We start from the raw sequence: 18,910 nt of genomic DNA, 5'->3' as shown, positions 1-18,910 counted from the left end.
GCAACTTCCCAGCCGAGTGACCTCCAGCCGGTCCTGCAGCCCCTTCTGAGGGCCAGTTTCCTCAACTCTGAAAGTTCCCCTTCTACACTCGTATGTGCTCGGCGGTGGCAGGAAGGGCCCTCCAGCACCAGAGCATGCGCTCTGCATGTGTGTTGTTGTGGGGCTGAGTGGTGGGCTAAGGATTTGGGGTGGGTCTGTTTGGATGGTGTGTGTGCACAGTAACCTGTTGCTACCTCCAATATCTGCCCTAATCCAATGCCCAGACCCCAGCCAGGTGCGAAACAGTGTCTGTGGGGACAGCCGGGCACGACAGATGATGACCAAGAGAGAAATCAAGCCGGAGGTGAGATAGCACATGTGGGCCGATAGAAATGTCCCCTGGGGTCTGAGAGTGCCTCCAGCCATGGCCTTTCTGTGGTTCCCTCTGAGCTGTCCCGCTCTTGGCCCAACAACAAGTGGGGTTTCCTCTGTGGGCTCAAGACCTCACCGACAGGGAGCCCGAGTCCAGAGGTTGGCCTCTCTCCAGAGGTGACAGTCAGTCTGTGTGTGGAGTCACAGCGCTCCTGCTTCTCTCCGGCATTGTGGGGCAGGCGGGCCTGGCCCGGCCCTGACAGCTGGCTCTCCCAGGCCCTGCTCCAGCAGGGGACCTTGCGACAGCTGGCTCGAGTCTGGTGTCTGTGTCTCATCCCAGTCTGGGACTTCTAAATTTAACCTGCTATCAGCTTGAGAGGCAGAAGGGCTTCCACTGTGACTAAATGCCACTTGGAACCCTCTTCATTCATGGCCACCCTCCTGGCGCATTCCCCTCTGGAACGTTCCCCACCCCCCAGTGCGTGCCACCATCTGCGCGTCGTCAGCCGCGTCGGCCGGAAGGCCCAAATGGCTGAGCAACCCTGGCTTTGTCCCGCCGCTGGCTAGACCGGCACCCCTGTTGTCCACACGTGCACGTGTGCACACACACACACACGCACGCAGGCACGCACACACACCCCATGCTCTCTCATAGGCAGAGCTTGGGAGCCGACACCACAACCAAAAGCCAAACCACCACAGTGAACTGTACCACCCATAAGCCATCTGGGTGGAGGGCGGCCAGCAGAGCCTGTTATGCAATTTCCTGCTTTGGTGTCTCAGACCCAGGAGACAGGATGCAGAATGCCGTTGGGTTGTTGCAATGTGGAAAACCCAGAGAAGAAAACCAATTCCCGATGCCCACGGTGAACGGGGTCCCTTGTCCTCCGTGGCAACGCCAAGAGGCTGCTGGCACCCCTGGAGGATGAGCCCGTGGTCTGCAGCCAACCGGGCAGCCCTCCCACCAAAGGGAACAGGCTGGACTCACTGTGGGTATCAGAGGACTGATGGCTGCACAAAACCTTCCGGGGGCGGCGGGGGGGTCGGGGGAGCGGGGAGAAAGGCATTTCCTGCCCGGGAGCCCAGGATGGATGGAGCAAAGGCACAGGGCCTTCTTAACAGTCACTGATATTTATTGAGCACCAAACAATGCTCTGTAGCAATACGCCAGGATTGAGGGTATGCAGTGGTAAGGGTTTGGGCTCCAGGGCCAGGGTTCAAACTCTGATTGACTCTGCCTCTTCCCAGATGCATGGCCTTGAGCAGCTTCTCGACTTCTGCTGTCCTCTAGTTTCCTCATCTGTGAAATGGGGACCCTAAGAACACCCGGGTTGTTAACACCTGGAAACCAAGTAGACCAGCGTGTGTTCACCACGTCAGCTAGAAGGCAACGACTCGGAGAATCCCGACTTTCCATACAAGGTAAAGGGGGCTCAGAGGGGCTCAGTGTCTTACCCAAACTCATGCAAGTTGCCTTGACTCCACGGTCCACCTTCAGAGCCCCCACCCACCTCCCATCCTTTCATAAGAAAGTTCTAATTAGAAGAAAGCATTTACAACGAGGGCCATGACTCCACGCCACCCCCTTTCGTCGGCAGCTGACTGAGGGCAGGGCACAGAGCCATGTTCTGGACTGACACCGTCCCGGCAGCCGTTTCTCCATGTGAAGACAGGTTTGCAGGCCCGTGGGCATCTGAACACTAACTCCCCATCATGTGGGTTTCTACTGTTTGCCAAAAAACCAAGCTGCCCCCAGGTCCTGCCTCCACACAGGGCACCAGCCGGGGCACTCTGGGTGGGGACTTGAGGTCCCAGGGCTGCAGACAGCAGAGGATGTGTGAACAAAGTGGCCCACCTCCAAGTATGCTCACTCCCGTGGCCAGAACACCATCGACCCCGAAATGAACCACCACTTCAGAAAACACTTCAGAAACATCCAGATCCTAGCCAGGCCTACTTTAAAATTACATTTTATTTCTCTTTGTGAATATTTGTTGGTTCTTTTTTAAAAAGGTGAATTTTACATGTTCTTCAAGAGTCTTGTGCCTCCTGGTAAGTGCATGGGTTTGTTTTCACAGTACTCTCCACGACCACGAATGGTCCTTATTGCTGGAGGAGGGTGTCCACACCAGGGGAGGGGGACACCAGAGGGATTGGGGACCCAGGTGAGAAGCCTGGGGTCTGTGCTCCTGACAGGGAGGAGGCCCAGGGACCAGACCCAAGTGAAGCCCAGTGTCCTTGGCCGGACCTGTGGCCTCTCCAGGGTCTTCCCAGCCCCGTCTTCAGAAAGGCCAGGAGCGACAGAGAGAAAGGGGGGCCGGAGGGACAAGGTGAGTCAGGGAGCAAGGCGAGCTGGGGCCCAGACATGCGGCAGGCTGGGGGAGGCAGCCAGAGCAGGTTCGCTCCCTCCCAGTGGGCACAGCGCTGGTCCCTGGCGGGAGCTTGCTCACGCTCAGCCGGTGCGTGTTTGGGGGACTCCGCCCCCAACAGCTCAGGACCACTCCATATTGTCCTCTCCTGCTCCCACCCCATCGCACAGTGAGCATCCCTTCGTGATGACCCAGCCCAGAACCCGAACTCCAGCTCCCTGACCCCTCGCCCAGGGCCATTCCTCTTTTTTTTTTAGTGCAAGAAAGACCTGAGTGCAGAGAAGGGCCGCTCCGTTAGGAGGCCAGGTCCTGTCCACGGCAGCAGGACGCCGTCAGCCTGGACCCTCCCTGGCCCTTCCCCAGAGGTAGAGCTGGGACCCATCGTCCCCCTCACTCGAGGCTCTCTGGCCTCTCGGGGTGACAGGGTCTCCGTACACACCAAGGGGAACAGGCAGTTTCCAGGGGGAAGGTCCTGGGCCTGACAAAGGGGTTCCCCAAGCAGCACGCAAGTGTTGGTACCACAGGCATGTTCCGGTCCAGTTGTCCCAGGATAGCTGAGGGCCCGCTGCCAGGAGCGGGGCGTGGGTGACAGACAGGACATTAAGCACCCCTGGAGTAAGTACAAGAGCAAGGTGACCCACATCCTCCCACGCTGTCACTGGGACTTCTAACAAGTGGCTCATCTGCAGCAGAAATGAATTTTCTTTTCTGATGGTTTTCTGTGCTTGGGTATTATTAGTTTGAATGCAGGGCCAGGTGAAGTAGCTGTGGGGGTTGGCAAGCTTGAGAGGGGGGGCTTCCGTGGGGTGTCCCCCATAGCTCCTGCAAGCAGCCTTCAAGGCAGACATTACTAAGTAAAGCTTGGGGTCGCTCAGGACCATCCTTGGGCTCTGGAGGGCCCAGGACCTGAGGGATGGTGGCCCTCCAGACTGGCCACACTGTCCCGACCAGCCTCCAGAGCAGCCCCAATGCCTGTCAACCATGGCCCCATGTCACCCCCACCAGCCAGAGGCCCTGGTTTGCTTCCTGGAGGATAAGCAGCAGGGGGCATCTGCTGATGGCCTCCCCGGCCTCCCCAGATCCAGGACCACCTATCCTTGGGTGCCCCCCTGGCAGCTTGCCCCCACCTCCAACACTGGTGCCCAGAGCTGTCTGCAGCTTCTCCCAGAGCGCCTGGCACAGGGTAGGGGGGCATCTCCTGAGAAGGAGCCAGGAGGGAGGTTGCCTGCCTCTCTTACCTTGGAACTAAATCTGGCTCAAGGTGGCTGGCCCTCCAGGCTTTTGGGGCCAGTGTGGACAGAAAAGGAAAAAGACGCACAATAGTGAGATGTGCCTGTGGAGCCATCTGTGGCTGGGTGCTGAGGACTGAGATGGCAAGAATCTGAGAATCCCGGGGCTCAGCCCTCCCTCTCTCCTCCCAGATCCGCCCCAGGCAAGTTAAGGCTGCCAGAAGAGAGAGGAGAGAAGCGGCCCCAGCAGATCCACCCCGTGGGAGCGCATAGGTACCTTCTCCGCACGTATGGGGAAGAGGGGCTTCCACCGAGCCTGAGAGAAGGAGCTCTTTAGGTGGTCGGTCTGGTTTCTGGTTTCGTTTCTGCTGAAACGAAAGAATGAGCAGCTGGTTTTAGGTCTAAATCTGTCCCCTGCTCCTCTCTCAAGACTGCCAGGAGGAGGGCTCAGGTGCCCCTCTCTCCTCCCTGGCCCTGCCCCCTCCCTCACCTCTAGCAGAAGATGAACAGTCCGGTAGAAAAGAGATCCTGCTTTCTTTGTCTGTTTTGGGCTTTTTTCTTTAAATTCAGCTTAAGGCAAAAGTTTGGCAAAGCGAGTCTACGTAAGGCCGCGTGAGGGAGGACGAGGGGAGCTGCCATGGGGGGCCGCCACTCACAAATCAGCAGCAGCTGCCAGTCAGGGTCATAACCAGCCCCGCCTCCTCCCGCCCAGAACCTCTTAAAGAGGTGTTTAAAAAAAAAAAAGAAGAAGAAGAAGAACTGAAAAAGCAGTTGTTTCAGGGAGTCTTGCAAGTGAATGACTGGAATTGCCAGAAAAGGAGACCCAAGGTGAAGGGGGCATGGGGGGTTGGGTGTCCCGGCCGGGCCTCCCCCTCCCCGAAAGGAAGCAGGTGCCAAGAGGGCTGGCGGAGGCCATCCTGGGGCATTTGCACAGTGAGATCCGCCCGCTCGAGAAGGTAGAGTGGTTGTATTTTGCTGAATGACTGAAGAGTCCGTGTGGGTGTTGTTGGAGCAGTGTTATTATTTGAGTCTAGCCTAGCAGGGCACCCTGGCTGTTACCGGTGCTTGGGTGGGATCACCACCAGCGGCTGCCCGTACTTGGGCCGCCACATGAGGACCTGAGCGTCGTTGGCATTGGGCTTGACCAGGGCGCTGGGCGGTATCGGCTCGTTCTTGCTCAGGATTTTGGGCTGGTCCTGGGCGATGGGCTCCCGCAGCCTGGCGCGCTGGCCCAGGGGCCGGTTGGGGTTCACCTCGATGCTGAGCTGCATCCGCCAGTGCAGCGTCTGCAAAATGATCATGTCATTGGTCGAGGTGTTGGTGGCCACCAGCCACGTGGTGAAGCTCTGGTCCCGGTAGATGTTGGTCAGCTTGGCCACGTTGCTCTCACTGACGGGCACGGCCCACGTGACACTGGGATAGAAGTTGTCGTTCATGCTGATGATGAACTTGGAGTCTCTCTTGGTGGGACCCACAATAGTGCACGTCTCTGTGGTGTTGCCATACCAGGGGTAGTTCACCCCGTCTGAGTCACTGATGGCCTCGATCTTGCCCTCCTGGAGGTCTGGGAGCTCCCAGCTGGACCTGAGGACGGGAAGGCCAGTTTACTCAATCAGCCACCCACGAGGCTGCATTCCACCCCCCCTCTGGGGGTGGGTAGGGGCAGACAATACACAGACATCCACCGTCCCATCTGGGCTCCCCCAGACGCAGCCCCCTTCAAAGCCACATCCTGTTCTCCTGCCTCATCTCAAATCAGTCATCACTACTGTTAGTATAGTAATAGCTCTCGGACAGAAGAGGACACCAGCCTGTCTCCCATGTGGCTGGGGGCACAGCGGCAGCCAGGGAGCCCCCGCCTCCTTGGACACTCATCAACAATCATGTCCATCCCACCAGACAGATAAAGACAGTGAAGCCGGGGCCAGGGGAGCTTTTCCAGGCAGCCTGAGTTCATCCAGTGCTGTTTCCACCTGAGCACCTGTAATACCAAAGCTCAGGACGCTCTGCACCCAGAATTCTCACAACGGCGTAAGCCAGCAGTACCCTCCAGACTATAGTACCTTACAGGATGCACTCCTGTTCACAGCAGCATCATTCACAATGGCCAAAACATGGAAGAAACCCACGTGTCCATCGGCGGGAGAATCAAGAAACAAAATGCGGTCTGGCCACACAATGGGAATATTATTCAGCCTTAAAAAGGAAGGAAATGTTGCAATATACTACAACATGGATAAACCCTGAAGACATCATGCTGAGTAAAACAAGTCAGACACAAAAGGATAAATGCTATATGATTCCACGTATAGGAGGTCCCCAGTGTGGTCAAATTCATAGAAACAGAAAGTGGAGCAGTGATGGCTGGGGGAGGGGGAGATGGGGAGTCAGTGTTTCACGGGTGCAGAGTTCCGGGCAGAGAAGATGGAAAAGTTCTGGAAGCAGATGCACAACGATGTGGATGTACTTAATGCCACTGAACTCAAAAACGGTAAAAATGGTCAATTTCGTTAGGCGTATCTTATCACTATAAAAAGATGCACTCCTCTACCCAAATGCATCATTTGATGTCAGCAGTTAGCAAATCTGGGGACACTCTGGGAGGGATGACTAGGAATGCGACGTTGCTACTTTTCCTGTTTATTTCCTTTCTGTTCTGTGTTTATTCCATTGAAAAAGTCACAAATTAGGGTAACACCTGCCTACTAGGCCACCTCCTGCCTGGGGCCCTGTGCCCATCAAAGTCCCAGGGAACTGGAGCAACAGCTCAGACGACCTCCCATTTCTGAGGTCGCCACCAGTCCCCGAGAGCCACCGGGCCACAGCAGCCACGGGTGGGTGGTAGCAGGCGTGAGCCTGCTGATCCGGCTCCCCTTGCAGGTGGGCACTGTGGGCCAGAGAAGGAGTTTAGGGTCCCCGTCCTGGATTTATTAGAAGCCCGTGCCTCTGCCCCATCTGTGCCCAGGTGCCCGGAAGGCACCCACTCTGTCCTCTCACAGTGGCTATACCCACTTGCAAAAGGTTTTTTTCCAAAGGCAGAAAATAGGGCACCTGCGCGGCTCAGTCAGTTAAGTATCTGACTCTTGACCTCAGGTTAGGTCTTGATCTCAGGGTCATGTGTTCAAGCCCCAAGTCGGGCTCCCCGTGGAGCCTACTTAAAAATAATAATAATAATAATAATAGTAATAATAATAAAAAGGCAGAAAGTAAACTTGCAAAAGGAACTTTGCTCTTCCATGGCCCCCCCTTCACTGCCTAAGAGCGGCTTGTTTTAAGGTAATGGAACTCAGCACCAGAATGGCCCCTCTCTCCCAGCTTCAGGTTTGCTTCCCTCCCCCAGCCCCCAAATGCCTGAGCCTTGGCTCAGTCACAGACAGGTGACGGTCCCCATGAGCTGGCAGACAGCCGTGTCTCATGTGGGATATTACTCAGAACCAGGTCCCAGGGCATCTGCCTTCAAATCATCACAGGCCAGCACAGGCTGCCTCTGCTCCCTGGGGTCCTAGGCCCTGCCCCTCCCCCTGGTCAAGGGGGTGGGAAGGAACTCGGGTAGGGGCACAACTTACAGGGGACACAGACCAGCCTGGATCCAGCCCCAGTCCAGCTACTGATTGAGTCACAAATCTCCAATCCTCTGTTTTCTCATCAGTTAACTGCGGATAATTCTACCCACCTCGCAAGGTTTTTGTGATGATTAAATTCGTTAATATAAATGGCAATACATGGAAGCTCCCGGAAACCATCTGAGGGAGGCATTTAGAGGTATGCCGGCCCTGGCTGACCTGAAGCTTTTTTGACCCCAGTTAACAGTTTTTGGACGATACATGCTCGGAAGGGAGTGGATTGCACACAGTCACTGCCTCCTCTAAGATTCCCTGTTTGCTCTGGAATGACCTTGGACTTCAAGGCAGACCGTCAGTCCTTTGCTCCACGGCATGGAGGGGTGAGCTGGGACCCAAGCCCTGCACATACTGAAACTTCTCCTTTCTGCACGACAGGGATACTATAGGTAGGCTCTGGTACCCAGAGGCCACTGCAAGGGGTGAGCTAGCCTCCCAGGACTGCGCATGGACACAAGTGCTCGGCCAATGGGTCGGTTGGGAGTAGAGGCATTTTGTGCGTAAGTGCAGACGCGTCTGTGTCCACCTTCGCACATGCGAGCAGAAGACACTGGTCTCCCTTGTGTCTACCCCCTGGAGGTGTTCACTGGCTTCTGCTGGTCTTCAGGGCATGACCAGCTGAAGAACTTGTGGGACCCAGTGCAAAGCAAAAACTCAAGATCACCTGTTCAAAAATGAAGAATTTCAACATGGCAACAGCAGAGCACTGAACCATGTGAGAGGCCCTCCAGAGCGTGGGCCCAGTGCGACCCTGCCGTCTGCACACCCAGGAAACCGCCCTGCTGCCACGGGCCGCCTGTCACACTCCTGCCCTTTGCCCTTGTCCTCTTAAGTGTGAGAATCCAACGGACAGCAGGCCAGGCCAGGCTCGAAGCTGGACTTCAGAATGCTCTGGGATCCCCTCGCACCACGTCTGACTCGGACTCCTCAGCCTGCCTCACGCCCCTTTTCCTGCGGCAGTCCCCATCCGTCATCCACTCACCAAACATTTGCAGAGCACCCAACATCAGTGTTTGCAGAGCACCTGCACCCTCTGGGCACCTGGCACCATCCTTGACTCTCCTTTTCACCTCTAGATGCCCCCCTTCTCTTTGCCTTCACCCTGGCCAGCACCTCTGCCCAGGTCTCCCACCCTCTACTCCTGCCTCCTTCAATATTCCCCAGAAGCCCAAGTGATCTTTTAAAAACACAAATCTGTTACCACCATCCCTGCCTCCAACCCTGTTAAACCTGCCATGACTCCTCATGGCCCTTAAAGCCGACGCAATCGAAGCTAAGGACCCCTCACGCTGGGATGCACACACGTACACACCCTCCCCAGGCTCCAGACCCACTAGTCACTCTCAGTTCCTCTAAGGGGCCATGCCCCTCCTCTTCCTGTGCCAGCCAGGGCTACTCATGCCTCAGCTCCGGATCCCCCCAGGGAAGCCCACCCTGACCCTACCCCACATCCGACGCCACTCCGTCCTCCTGCTGCTGCTTCCTGGCACATGCACATGGCTGATTAAATAATCATGGCATCGTTTGCTGATGATCTCTAGAGGGCAGGAGCCGGGCCTCCAGGATCTGTCCTGGTGCCGGGCCTGGCCTGGAATCAGGCAAAATGAGTGTTGGCGGCCTGGATCAGTGACAGTGGGCAGCCTGCCCAGTCTCTCCTTCAGGGCCTGGGCCCCATAAGGGGGTCTCCTTAATGAGGTTAGAGCGCCCCAAGCTGCTCCTGTTTGTGCGCTGTCTCACCTAGAGCCAGTGCCCCTGAAATAGCCCCTCCCAGCACATGGCGACCCCGCGACGACACCAGTAACAGCAGTCGTTCCCCAAGCACATCGGGTGCGCCGGGTACCCCGTGTATACACGTCCGCGCAGTGCTTCTCCTCAACTACCCTGGGGCCAAGACTGGGGGCACGTTTGATGGCAGAGGCGTGGAGACAGGAGAGGCCTAGCTCAAGGTGACTCAACCACAAGGCCACCGGGCCAGGACCCACAGCTGCCAACAGACCCTCACTCAACACGTGCACATACAGGCATACACACGTATGCAGGCATATACGCACACGCGTACACACACACAGGCTTGCCCAACACATGCACACACGCACATGGGCATTCACACACAAGCTCTGAGCACCATGACTGACCGAGAATGTAAGTCCGCAGGGGTTAGAGAAAGGCCTTCCCTGGGGCCTCCTGTGTGGCTCAGTCAGTTAAGCATCTGACCCTTGGTTTCAGCTCAGGTCATGATCTCAGGGTCCTGGGATCAAGCCCCGTGTCAGGCTCTGCGCTCAGCAGGGAGTCTGCTTGGGATTCTCTCTACCTCTGCCCTTGCTCCCCTCCACCCCTCATGCATGCGTTTTCTCTCTCTCTCTCAAATAAATAAATCTTTAAAAAAAGGAAGGAAGGAAGGAAGGAAGGAAGGAAAAGAAAAGCCTTCCCTTGAGACCGAGGAGGGGTGGAGGCTGTGCTGAGGGGCAACCATGGGGGCTGGGAAGCATCACCCAGGACTGGCCCAGGGCCAAGCCCTCTCAGTGGAAGGTGAACGAACCCCGGGATGCCCAGGGCAGCACCTTGGGAGGGAAGGTGGCACCTGCTCCTTGTGTGACCTTGGAAGACCGAAGCCCAACCCTCCCCGTGGCTCTAGGAAGAGCCCCGGTCCGTGCTGGGCAGGGGCAGTGAGCCCGGGCCTGGCTTCTCTCCCCAGCATGGACGGCCCCTTGCACCCCTGGGGCTCCCTGCCTCTCCCAGGGCTCTGATTGCATTTTGAGTTCTGGACCCCAGAGCCGGACTGGCTCAGCCCACCGAGCCTCAGAGCAGAGCTTCCAAGCTTTACATCTCTGTTCATTTCAATCCTGTCTACGTATCTCCTGTATTATTATTCACCTAAATTATTTTCTTAAAATCAATCATTTTTTATTTTTTTATTTTTTTTAAAGACTTCATTTATTTTTTGACAGAGAGGGAGAGACAGCGAGAGAGGGAACACAAGCAGGGGGAGTGGGAGACGGAGAAGCAGGCTTCCCGCTGAGCAGGGAGCCCGAGGCGGGGCTCGATCCCAGGACCCCGGGACCATGACCTGAGCTGAAGGCAGACGTTTAACGACTGAGCCACCCAGGCGCCCCAAATCAATCGTTTTTTAAAAACTACATTCAGTTTTTCCCAAGAAACACACTGAAATAACATGTTGGGTAGGCTAGATATATTTTTTCCCCGACATACATTAAAATAAATATGCTGCTTAAAATTCAAATTATACTTAGGCTTAACCAAGATCACTTAAATATTATTTCACATCCCACAACTGATGCCCGTCGGATGCTCTGAGTAACTCGCTTACAGACAAGGATTTGAGGCTTGAGGACAAAGAGGGCCACCCAAACCAAGGCTTTTCTGCCCATGCTGGTCTCGGGGCCTCAGATGGGTCACGTGGGCACTTAGGTCTTATCTTCCCCCACCCCCAGTTTTACACATTTCATGGTTTGCACAATTTGCAAAGAGTTTAAATCAGTAAAAGTTTGCAACCAGGAGCCCAGTTTCCCGACTTCTGCCCCGTGAGGCCGCCCACAGGGCTGGCCCTTCCCACCAGGTGCCTGCTCTCCGAGGGAGGGTCTGGGGGTGTCCCCTCTCCCTGCCTGCTCCCAGGGTTTCCCCCAAACAAAAGCCCCACTCCTTCCGGGGCCCAGCCTCTTTCTTTGTCCAGGCCACAGTCCCGGGTCCCCCGGAAAGAACCAACAACAGTGCCTGTCTAATTTGAGTTTTTAGTTATAAAAGCTCTGCTTTATAAAAGCTGTGCTTTACTTTTTTTTTTTTAAGATTTTATTTATTTGAGAGTGAGCGTGCACAAGCAGGGGGAGCAGCAGGGGGAGAGGGAGAGGGAGAAGCAGGCTTCCCACTGAGCAGGGAGCCTGACACGGGGCTCAATCCCAGGACCCCGAGATCATGACCTGAGCCAGAGGCAGACGCTTAACGACTGAGCCACCCAGGTGCCCCAAAAGCGGTGCTTTTCTTAAAAAAAAAAAAAAAAAAAAGCTGTAGAGAAGAGTATAAAGTGAGAAACAAAAGCTGCATCTTCCATGCCTTCCCCCACCTCGCTGAGGTTACTCACCACATTACACTTTGGTAAACATCCTTCTAGACCTTTCTCTGCACAGACACGCAGTACATGTTCCCACTGACAGTGTTTCCTTTTTAACAAAACTGGGTTCCTACCCTACATATTTTACAACTTCGTAACAAAATGCAACACGAGGATCATTCTCTCCCGAGGCTGCACCTCTGGCTCTGCCTCGTCGGTAGTGGCGGCATCTCCCGCACCGTACACAGACCGTAATTCCCCGCCCCACTGATGGGCGCTCGAGCTGTTCCCGGCGCTTTGCAGTTACGAACAGTGCTGGAGTTTCCAACCTCATACCTACATCCTTATACCCTGGCTCTTCCGTTCATGCATTAGGCAATTCTTTTTCCTTTTTTTTTTTTTTTTTTTTTTTGGTCAGGAGATTTTTTTTTTTTGTCCGCCTACTATATGTCAGGCACCGGGCCAGGTGCTCCAAGTCTCTGTAAGACAAACTCCACAAGCAGAACAGCACTGAAGGGCAGGATTGTTTGAAATTGTCATAGATCCAGCCAAACTCACCTTCTAGAAGCTGCCTACATCATGCCCCCTCCAACCACGGGTGAGGCTGGCCACTTCCCCCCACCCCCACCCGGGGCATTAGTGATCAGTTTCATTTCTGCCCAGATCTGGTCAGCGAACAACAGAGGATCTCAGGATTCAATCTGTTATTTCCCTGATCACTGCGGCGGTCATGTCCCTCCTTGCACGTCTCCGAGCACAGCCAGCTTTTGTTTGCGGCACTGGGCACTCAGAAGGTGAGGGTTGGAGTCGTCGCTTGGCTAGGGCCGGTCCACGGGGAGCTCTCTTTGGGCCGGGCACTCCCCCCCCACTTCCTCCCACCCCAAAGCCTGGAAACAAGGACTTCCCTCTCCCACCCACGCCACCTTCGCCTCTGCCAGGGCCCAGCAGATGGGGGAGGCCGCCTTCCGGTCCCAGAGAGGAAGCTTCGTCCTCGATTGTTCTGTGCAGGCCCTCACAGCAGGAAGAGGCCACATGGTCCCCCACCGGAGCAGAGCAAGCCCCCTTGGGCAAGGGGTCTCGGGTCTCAGAGGCGGCTTCCCCAGCATAAAATGAGGACCCCATGAGGTCCTGGGGACACAAGGGAGGAAGGGGAGCCGGGGCAGCTGTGCACATCCCTCCGCCTGAAGCCTCAGTCCCTCCACCCCTGCCTGGCCCCTGCCCACCAGCCTCCCACGGTCCTGACGGCAGGTGTCACCGCACTTCTGGCTGGAAAGACCCTTCCTTGCAGGTCTCCTCACTCACGGCTCTCACGCTACAGGCGGGCCTGCGAAACCCAGCCCAGAAGAGAGCGCAGCACTACCACAGCAATCTTTCTGCTGACCCCACCAGGCATTGCAGGACTAACGATGAACTCGTAGTAGCGCTCTGCCATTGTCAGGGCCACGGATCAAGTGCGTGGAATGCACCGGGCACTGTGCTGAGCTCTTATCGTGCCTCATCTCGTTTAATCCTCACAACCACCCAGGAAAAGAAAGGACCGTTCTCCCCATGTCATAGATGGGAACAGAGAGGCTCGGAAGGGTTAAGAGACCGGCCCCAAGTTCGCAGCTCCAGTGCAGGGCAGGAGTTGGGATCCACACCTGGCTGGACTAGGGCGTGGGGAGTTGCACCGTCCACCCACAGAGACCCTCTCTCTTAAGCTCTTCTCTCCCCTTCACCCCCAACTAGCCCTGGCCTTGGCCTCAGCCATGCCCCTGCCTCCCTGGGGGCCCCAGAGGAGGGCAAGCTAGGAACAACATGAAGCGTCTCCCACACAGGCTAGAAATTGTGACTTGTCACTTCGAAGGCTATGCCAGCTGACAGGTGGCGGTTGAGGAATCGTGGAGGATGGGGTTGTGGAGGCAGGTGTCTCCAACAGTTTGGAGGGGGGGTGGCTTTTAAAGCAATGTGGGTTGGTCGAAAACCATATAGAATCCTGTGAAGCTGGCACGGAGAGACTCACCATTTTGCAGCTCTCCTCTGGAGGAGTCAGGGTATTACTGAGGTGGCGTGCACGATGGTTCCGTTTCAAACAGTTCAAACCAGGATGTCATGCTAGAAAGTTCTCCTGGATTAGAGATTAATTTTAAGCAGGGATAATGTGCAGGGGTATTATGGGTTTCGGTTAAGTGTTTGGAATTAATATTTTGAATACAAGCCCGTTTGTAAAGGAGAGAAGCCCTAACCTTAACCCCTGCCACCTAGCTGCCCTCTGCCCGGGCCACGAAGGCCCAGGGCGTGGGTTTCATTTTAATTATTCTAATTGTGAGGGTCTCGTCCAGTGGTTCTCAGTCAGGGGCTATTCTGCACCCCTCCCGGGGACATCAGGCCATGTCTGGAGACAGTTTGGTGGTCCAGGCAGGGGCGGAATGCTCCTGGCACCAAGTGGGCAGAGTCTAGGGATGCTGCTCCCCCATCCCAAGGTGCACGGGACAGGGGCAGCTGTGTCCTGCCCCGTGGTCTCTGCTCAGTCCCACCTGAAAGCCCCTCGCTTTCTGTCATGTCGCGGGGCTCAAAAAAACGAAAAGCATCGTTTGGCTTTGAGAGGATCGCACCTAAAATGCTTCCATTTACACTCAAGAAGGAGTAGACATCCGGCTTTCTCCAAACGAGCCCTTCGCATTCCCAGAGGGCGCCGGTCGAATACGGAGCTCTGCCCACGGCTCAGAGGAGCCACACTCTCTGATAATTCCACTTTTTAATACGATTTCGCCGATGAGTACTAAGTGGAGCTGCTTCCAACTCAGCGGCGCAGCCACAGGGTGGTCACCTAGAACTGTCCCCTCACTGGGCCCTCAAAGGCGCCTGCAGGGACTTCTTTCCCTATGCCCCCAGACAGCTGACACATGGCACCAGGTGACCGGCCAGGGCCCCAGAGCCAGGGTGGTCGGCTGTTCTGCCCCCGTGCTGAGCCCAGGAGGGGTTGCTGCACACGGCCCACCCCCCTGCCAGGGAGCCTCAGGCTCTGCCCTCCGCCTGGGGCTGCTCCTGCCCCAGCTGGGGGCCCCAGGAAGAATGGGTGCAGGGGACACAGGGCCCCCCCATGCTGTAAGAGGTGCCCCAGGGTGGGGGAGGAAACAAAGGGAAGCAAATGGAGAGCAAAGAAAATGGCCTTCAACCTCTGAAAACGCAAATCATCTGTGACTTGCACTATTTTTAAATTTTTTTAAAAGGCAGGGAGTGGGCGCCGTGTAAAAGACGGAGACCCGTGCTCTGGAGAAACTTCGGGACCAGGAGAAGTTTGCATGTATCCGAATTCTGCAGTCTCGGCCGCGGTTCTCAGGTCCTCACAGACACCAGGGCTCAAGCCCCTGGCTGAGAGACGGATGGTCACAGTAAACAACGTCAAAGACAACAACCCTGGGCTTGGCGCAGTGCCAACCGCTTGACAAATGTCACCTCCCATAATTCTCGCAGTAAGCCAGGAGGCAAGGGCTGTGACTGGCCCTGTCTGCAGACAAGGAAACCGAGGGCCAGAGTGCCTAAGGTCACACCCTGGAAAGTGGCAGAGCCTGGACTCAGGCCCAGGTCCGCTCAACTGCAACCTAGGTGTGCACCGGATGCCTCTAACCAGGAAGCAAGGACTGGCGCTGAAAGGGAAAGTCATCTCGGGTCTCCGGCCTCAGGTCTGCCTCCAGCCATAGTGCCTGAAAGGACACAGAGCCACCACAGGGAGGCTTCCAGCCCCCGGGCACAGACCGGGAAGCAGAGGCCCCAGCCGGGCCTGCCTCTCCCCACAGCACACCACTGTGTCTGTCTCAACTCAGCGCCCCTGGCTCTCCCCCACTTCCTTCCTCCAGGCACTCCTATCTTTCCACATTCTGCGAGACCCTCTGCCTTTCCCTCCGCTTCCAGGGAAGAAGACAGGCTTCACCTAAAACCCCTAGAAAAACCTTTGTGTCTTGTCAGTTATCCTGGATCCTTTACAAAGTCCCAAAAGGCTTCCGGCTTAAGGCTTCCTAGGACAGTCCACACCGAATAACTAAGAATCATGTTTTCCTTCTTGCCATGGAAAGTTGCCCCCACCTGGGTTAACAGCCACTTTTGAGAATCAAAAGCCTTTGGGTATAGACATCAGGTTGACAGAGGGACAGGCCACCCACGCACCTCCGTGGGGTGATCCTGGTTACACCCCCCTTTTATGCTTTACCACCTTCCTCTTGTTTCCCTTACAACTTCAGAGGCGCCCCTGGAACCGTTAAGTGGAGAAGCGACAAGATCCAGGGTCCTGCCACCCTCCACCCCCTCCTCAGCCCCTCTCATTTCGGGGGCGGGGGCAGAATGTTCTGAAATCAGCGAAAAGGTCCAACTCCCAGGGAAGCCCCTGTTCTGCTTCTCACTTGCAGAACCGGGAAGCAGGGTGCACAGGGTGGGAGGCTGCCCTCAGGGCCTGCCTAGCTCCCTCCGAGGGACCTCGTGCTCTGACCGAGCTCTTTTCGCTACCCTATCTGAGGGCGGCCCTGAAAGCAAAGTGGCTTTCCTTTCTATCACTACTCTTTCCAGACCAGGGATGACCATCTCTGGGGCCAGAGAACACAGCAGGAAAGAAGACACAGGCCCCCCGTGTCCTGCACCAAGATGTGCATTGTCCTGGGAACGTTCTGGAGACCAGGCTGGAAAGAAGAGGCCAGTGGGCTCCTCTCAGCTGTTAGGGCCCCTCTGGAACCTTCTGGACACTGACACTGGATGTCTCCATGCAGCGGCCTTCTGCCTTGGAGAGAGAAACACGCTACCCCGTGAAACAAACCAGGTCTCTAGAACTAGCTATCCTCTCTAACAAAACACCGTAGGAACAGCAAAGCATTCCCCCAGGTCCTCATGTGCCTCTGATAATGCCGCAGACACAAGTTCAAGCCCAGCACAAAGCACTGTGCAAATAACCATGGAGGCAACCGAGGGCCCCATTCTCCTCCTGAGTATCGGCCACGGGTGCGTCCCAGGGAGGCCCGAGCCTGGGGGGGCCAAGCCTCAGCCTCTCTAATGGCCCCAGCACAGCACGCTTGTCAAATTTGCCAAAGAGGCACCTGGTGGAATGCGCCTCCACATTCTCGGCCTCTTGCAGGGAAGGACACAGGACCCCCAGGGGCCAGTGACAGAGGGAGGGAAGGTCCCAGAGCCATGACCCCAATCTGAATCAACAGGCAAACCCTTGAGGAGATCACCTGGCCAAGAAGAAGGACTCAGAGGCCACTTCCGTACCTGCCTAAAGCTTCCCCTCTGGCCCCCTAGCCCTCACGCTCCCCACCCTGGGCAGCCCCCCAACATTTGCGGGGTGGGCAGTACTCACATGCCCTGCTCCCCGTACTGGTTGTAGAACTCCATATGGCTGCACGCCTGAATCCAGCCGACAATCCAGGTCTCTTTCTTGGGGATGGGTGGCATGACCACCTGGGCCGAGGCACGGAAGTGGGGTGTCCGGTAGCGGAGCACCACGCTGGAGGACTCATCGATGCTGGTGGGGATGGGGTCGATAGAGGCTTTCACATCAATCACCGTGATACCTTCCCGGAAGACTCTGGCTTTGCCCCCGATGCTCTGAATACAGCCCATGGCACACAGGACCGCTCTGATCTCCAGGGAAGGCCAGCAGTCCCAGAGGAGACTGGGCATTGAAAGGATGGAGGCTGCCGGACCCAGTGCGGACAATCTCAAATCTCAAGACTGATATCCATAGGATAGAAAATTCACTGAGTACAGGGGGTTTGCATATCACTCTCTTGGGCCTGTTTATAAATAAGGATTTTGCTGCATTTCAAGAGCCCCGGGTTCTCTCTTCTTCTGCTAGCAGTGGACAAAAATCACCGATATTCTTTGGGTTAAAAAAAGGAAAGTTTGGAGGTTAATGGATAATCATGTTGTTCAGACATCCAGCCCTTCCGTGCCTCCCACGCGGGGAACGCAGCTCGGAGACGCTTCTGAAGTCCTAGGGCGAAGAAGGCGAAGGCCGGCAGACACATAAATGTGGAAGGCTCGTCCCCTGCGCGGTGCCGCCACCCTCACTGCAGAAGTCCGACTTCCTGCCCTTCTGCCTTCCGCACGCGTTCGCTCGGGGCACACGCACCGGCCGCTCGCCCAACGGGGCCCAATCAATGGAAGAGCAGTTTCTGTTCGACCGCGGAGGCCGGGGCGCCCTCGGGGGCGAGCGCCGACCCGCGGCTTCCAGGAGGCGAGCGCCGGCTCCGGCCGCCCGCGGGGTCCCGGAGGAGGGCGGCGCGGCGCGGGTCCCCGTCGGCGCCCACTCGCGGGCGCGGGCCGACGCCCCCACGCGGGCGCGCCGCGTCCCCCCGCTGCTGTCGCTGTCGCCGCCCGCCGCCCGCCGCCGCGCGGGGCTCCGGGGTTGCTCTCGGGCCGCCGCCTGGCTCGCCGCGGCCGCCGAGGACCTGGTGGGGGGGGTGGAAGGGACAGGGCGTCAAGGCCCGCCTCAAAGTTGAGCCGAACTTTGCTGCGGGGGGGCGCGCGAGGCGGCGACGCGTGTGCGCGGGGCGCGCGGGCTGCGGAGCTGACGGCGCAGCTCTGGGCGGTCTCCCCGGAGGCGGCGCCCCCCCCCCCCAACCCGCCCGCCCCGTCAGTGGCGGCTGCACGACCGCGCGCACCAGCGAATAATCGCGGCCCGTGACATCTCCGCTGACACCCTCCCGACCCGGGGGTGGCGTGGGTTAGGGGGGCGACCGGCTGGCACTGCAGTGGGCCGCGTGGACTTGCCGGCCCTGGCACTGTCCCCACCGCCTCGCCGCCAGCGCCGGCGCCCCTTTCCCGGCCGGGCCCCTCCGGCCCCCTGGGGGCGCAGTGTCACCCCGCGGGCCGGTATGATCGGGCGTGCGCCCCTTCCCGGGCCGGGATCCCCTGACCCCGGAGGGAGCAGTGCCCCAGCCCCGCCGCGCCTGTCGCCTCTGTCCCCACCCTCACCAGCCCCGAGCGGCCCTGGGTCCCCCGCGCGTCGGGCGCGCTCGCTGCCGCCAGGGAACTTTGGCGCGCACGCCCCCACCCGGGCGCTGCCACCGACTCACCTGCCCCTCGGGCAGCTCCGCGTGCCCCGGCCGCCGCCCTCTCCGGACGCCCCTGACCCCCGCCGCGGGTACGTCCGCGGGGCGTCCCTCCCTCCCCCGGACAGTGTCCTTTGGCTCTACTGGGGTCCGGGGCGGCCGGGAGCGCCCCCGGCCCCCACCTCCTCCTAGCCCGGGACTGCCGGGGGGTGGCCGGGGGCGGAGGGGTGAGGCTCGGGGCTCTCTCGCCCCC

At 57.6% G+C, this 18,910-nt stretch overlaps 1 protein-coding gene across 1 annotated transcript; it reads right to left on the bottom strand.

Annotated features, from left to right (window-relative positions):
• Positions 1-2,305: 2,305 nt before the first annotated feature.
• FAM78A (family with sequence similarity 78 member A) lies at positions 2,306-17,314 on the bottom strand. Its single transcript, XM_027616756.2, has 2 exons — positions 16,962-17,314; positions 2,306-5,533 (listed from the first exon to the last, which is right to left on the bottom strand). The coding sequence occupies exons 1-2, from the start codon at positions 17,282-17,284 to the stop codon at positions 5,005-5,007; spliced, it is 852 nt and encodes a 283-aa protein (XP_027472557.1). The 5' UTR covers positions 17,285-17,314; the 3' UTR covers positions 2,306-5,004.
• Between the last annotated feature and the right edge of the window lie 1,596 nt (positions 17,315-18,910).

This window comes from Zalophus californianus, chromosome 13, assembly GCF_009762305.2.
Source record: "Zalophus californianus isolate mZalCal1 chromosome 13, mZalCal1.pri.v2, whole genome shotgun sequence".
Lineage (NCBI taxonomy): Eukaryota > Metazoa > Chordata > Mammalia > Carnivora > Otariidae > Zalophus > Zalophus californianus.
This window is presented reverse-complemented; position numbering and strand designations above follow the sequence as displayed.

Bases quoted from the DNA above. Each gene is read 5' to 3' on its own strand.
- FAM78A (XM_027616756.2), bottom strand. From the start codon at position 17,284: ATGCCCAGTCTCCTCTGGGACTGCTGGCCTTCCCTGGAGATCAGAGCG. The intron at 5,534-16,961 runs GTGAGTACTGCC...TCCCGTCCTCAG, and splicing joins CAGTACGGGGAGCAGGGCAT to GTCCAGCTGGGAGCTCCCAG.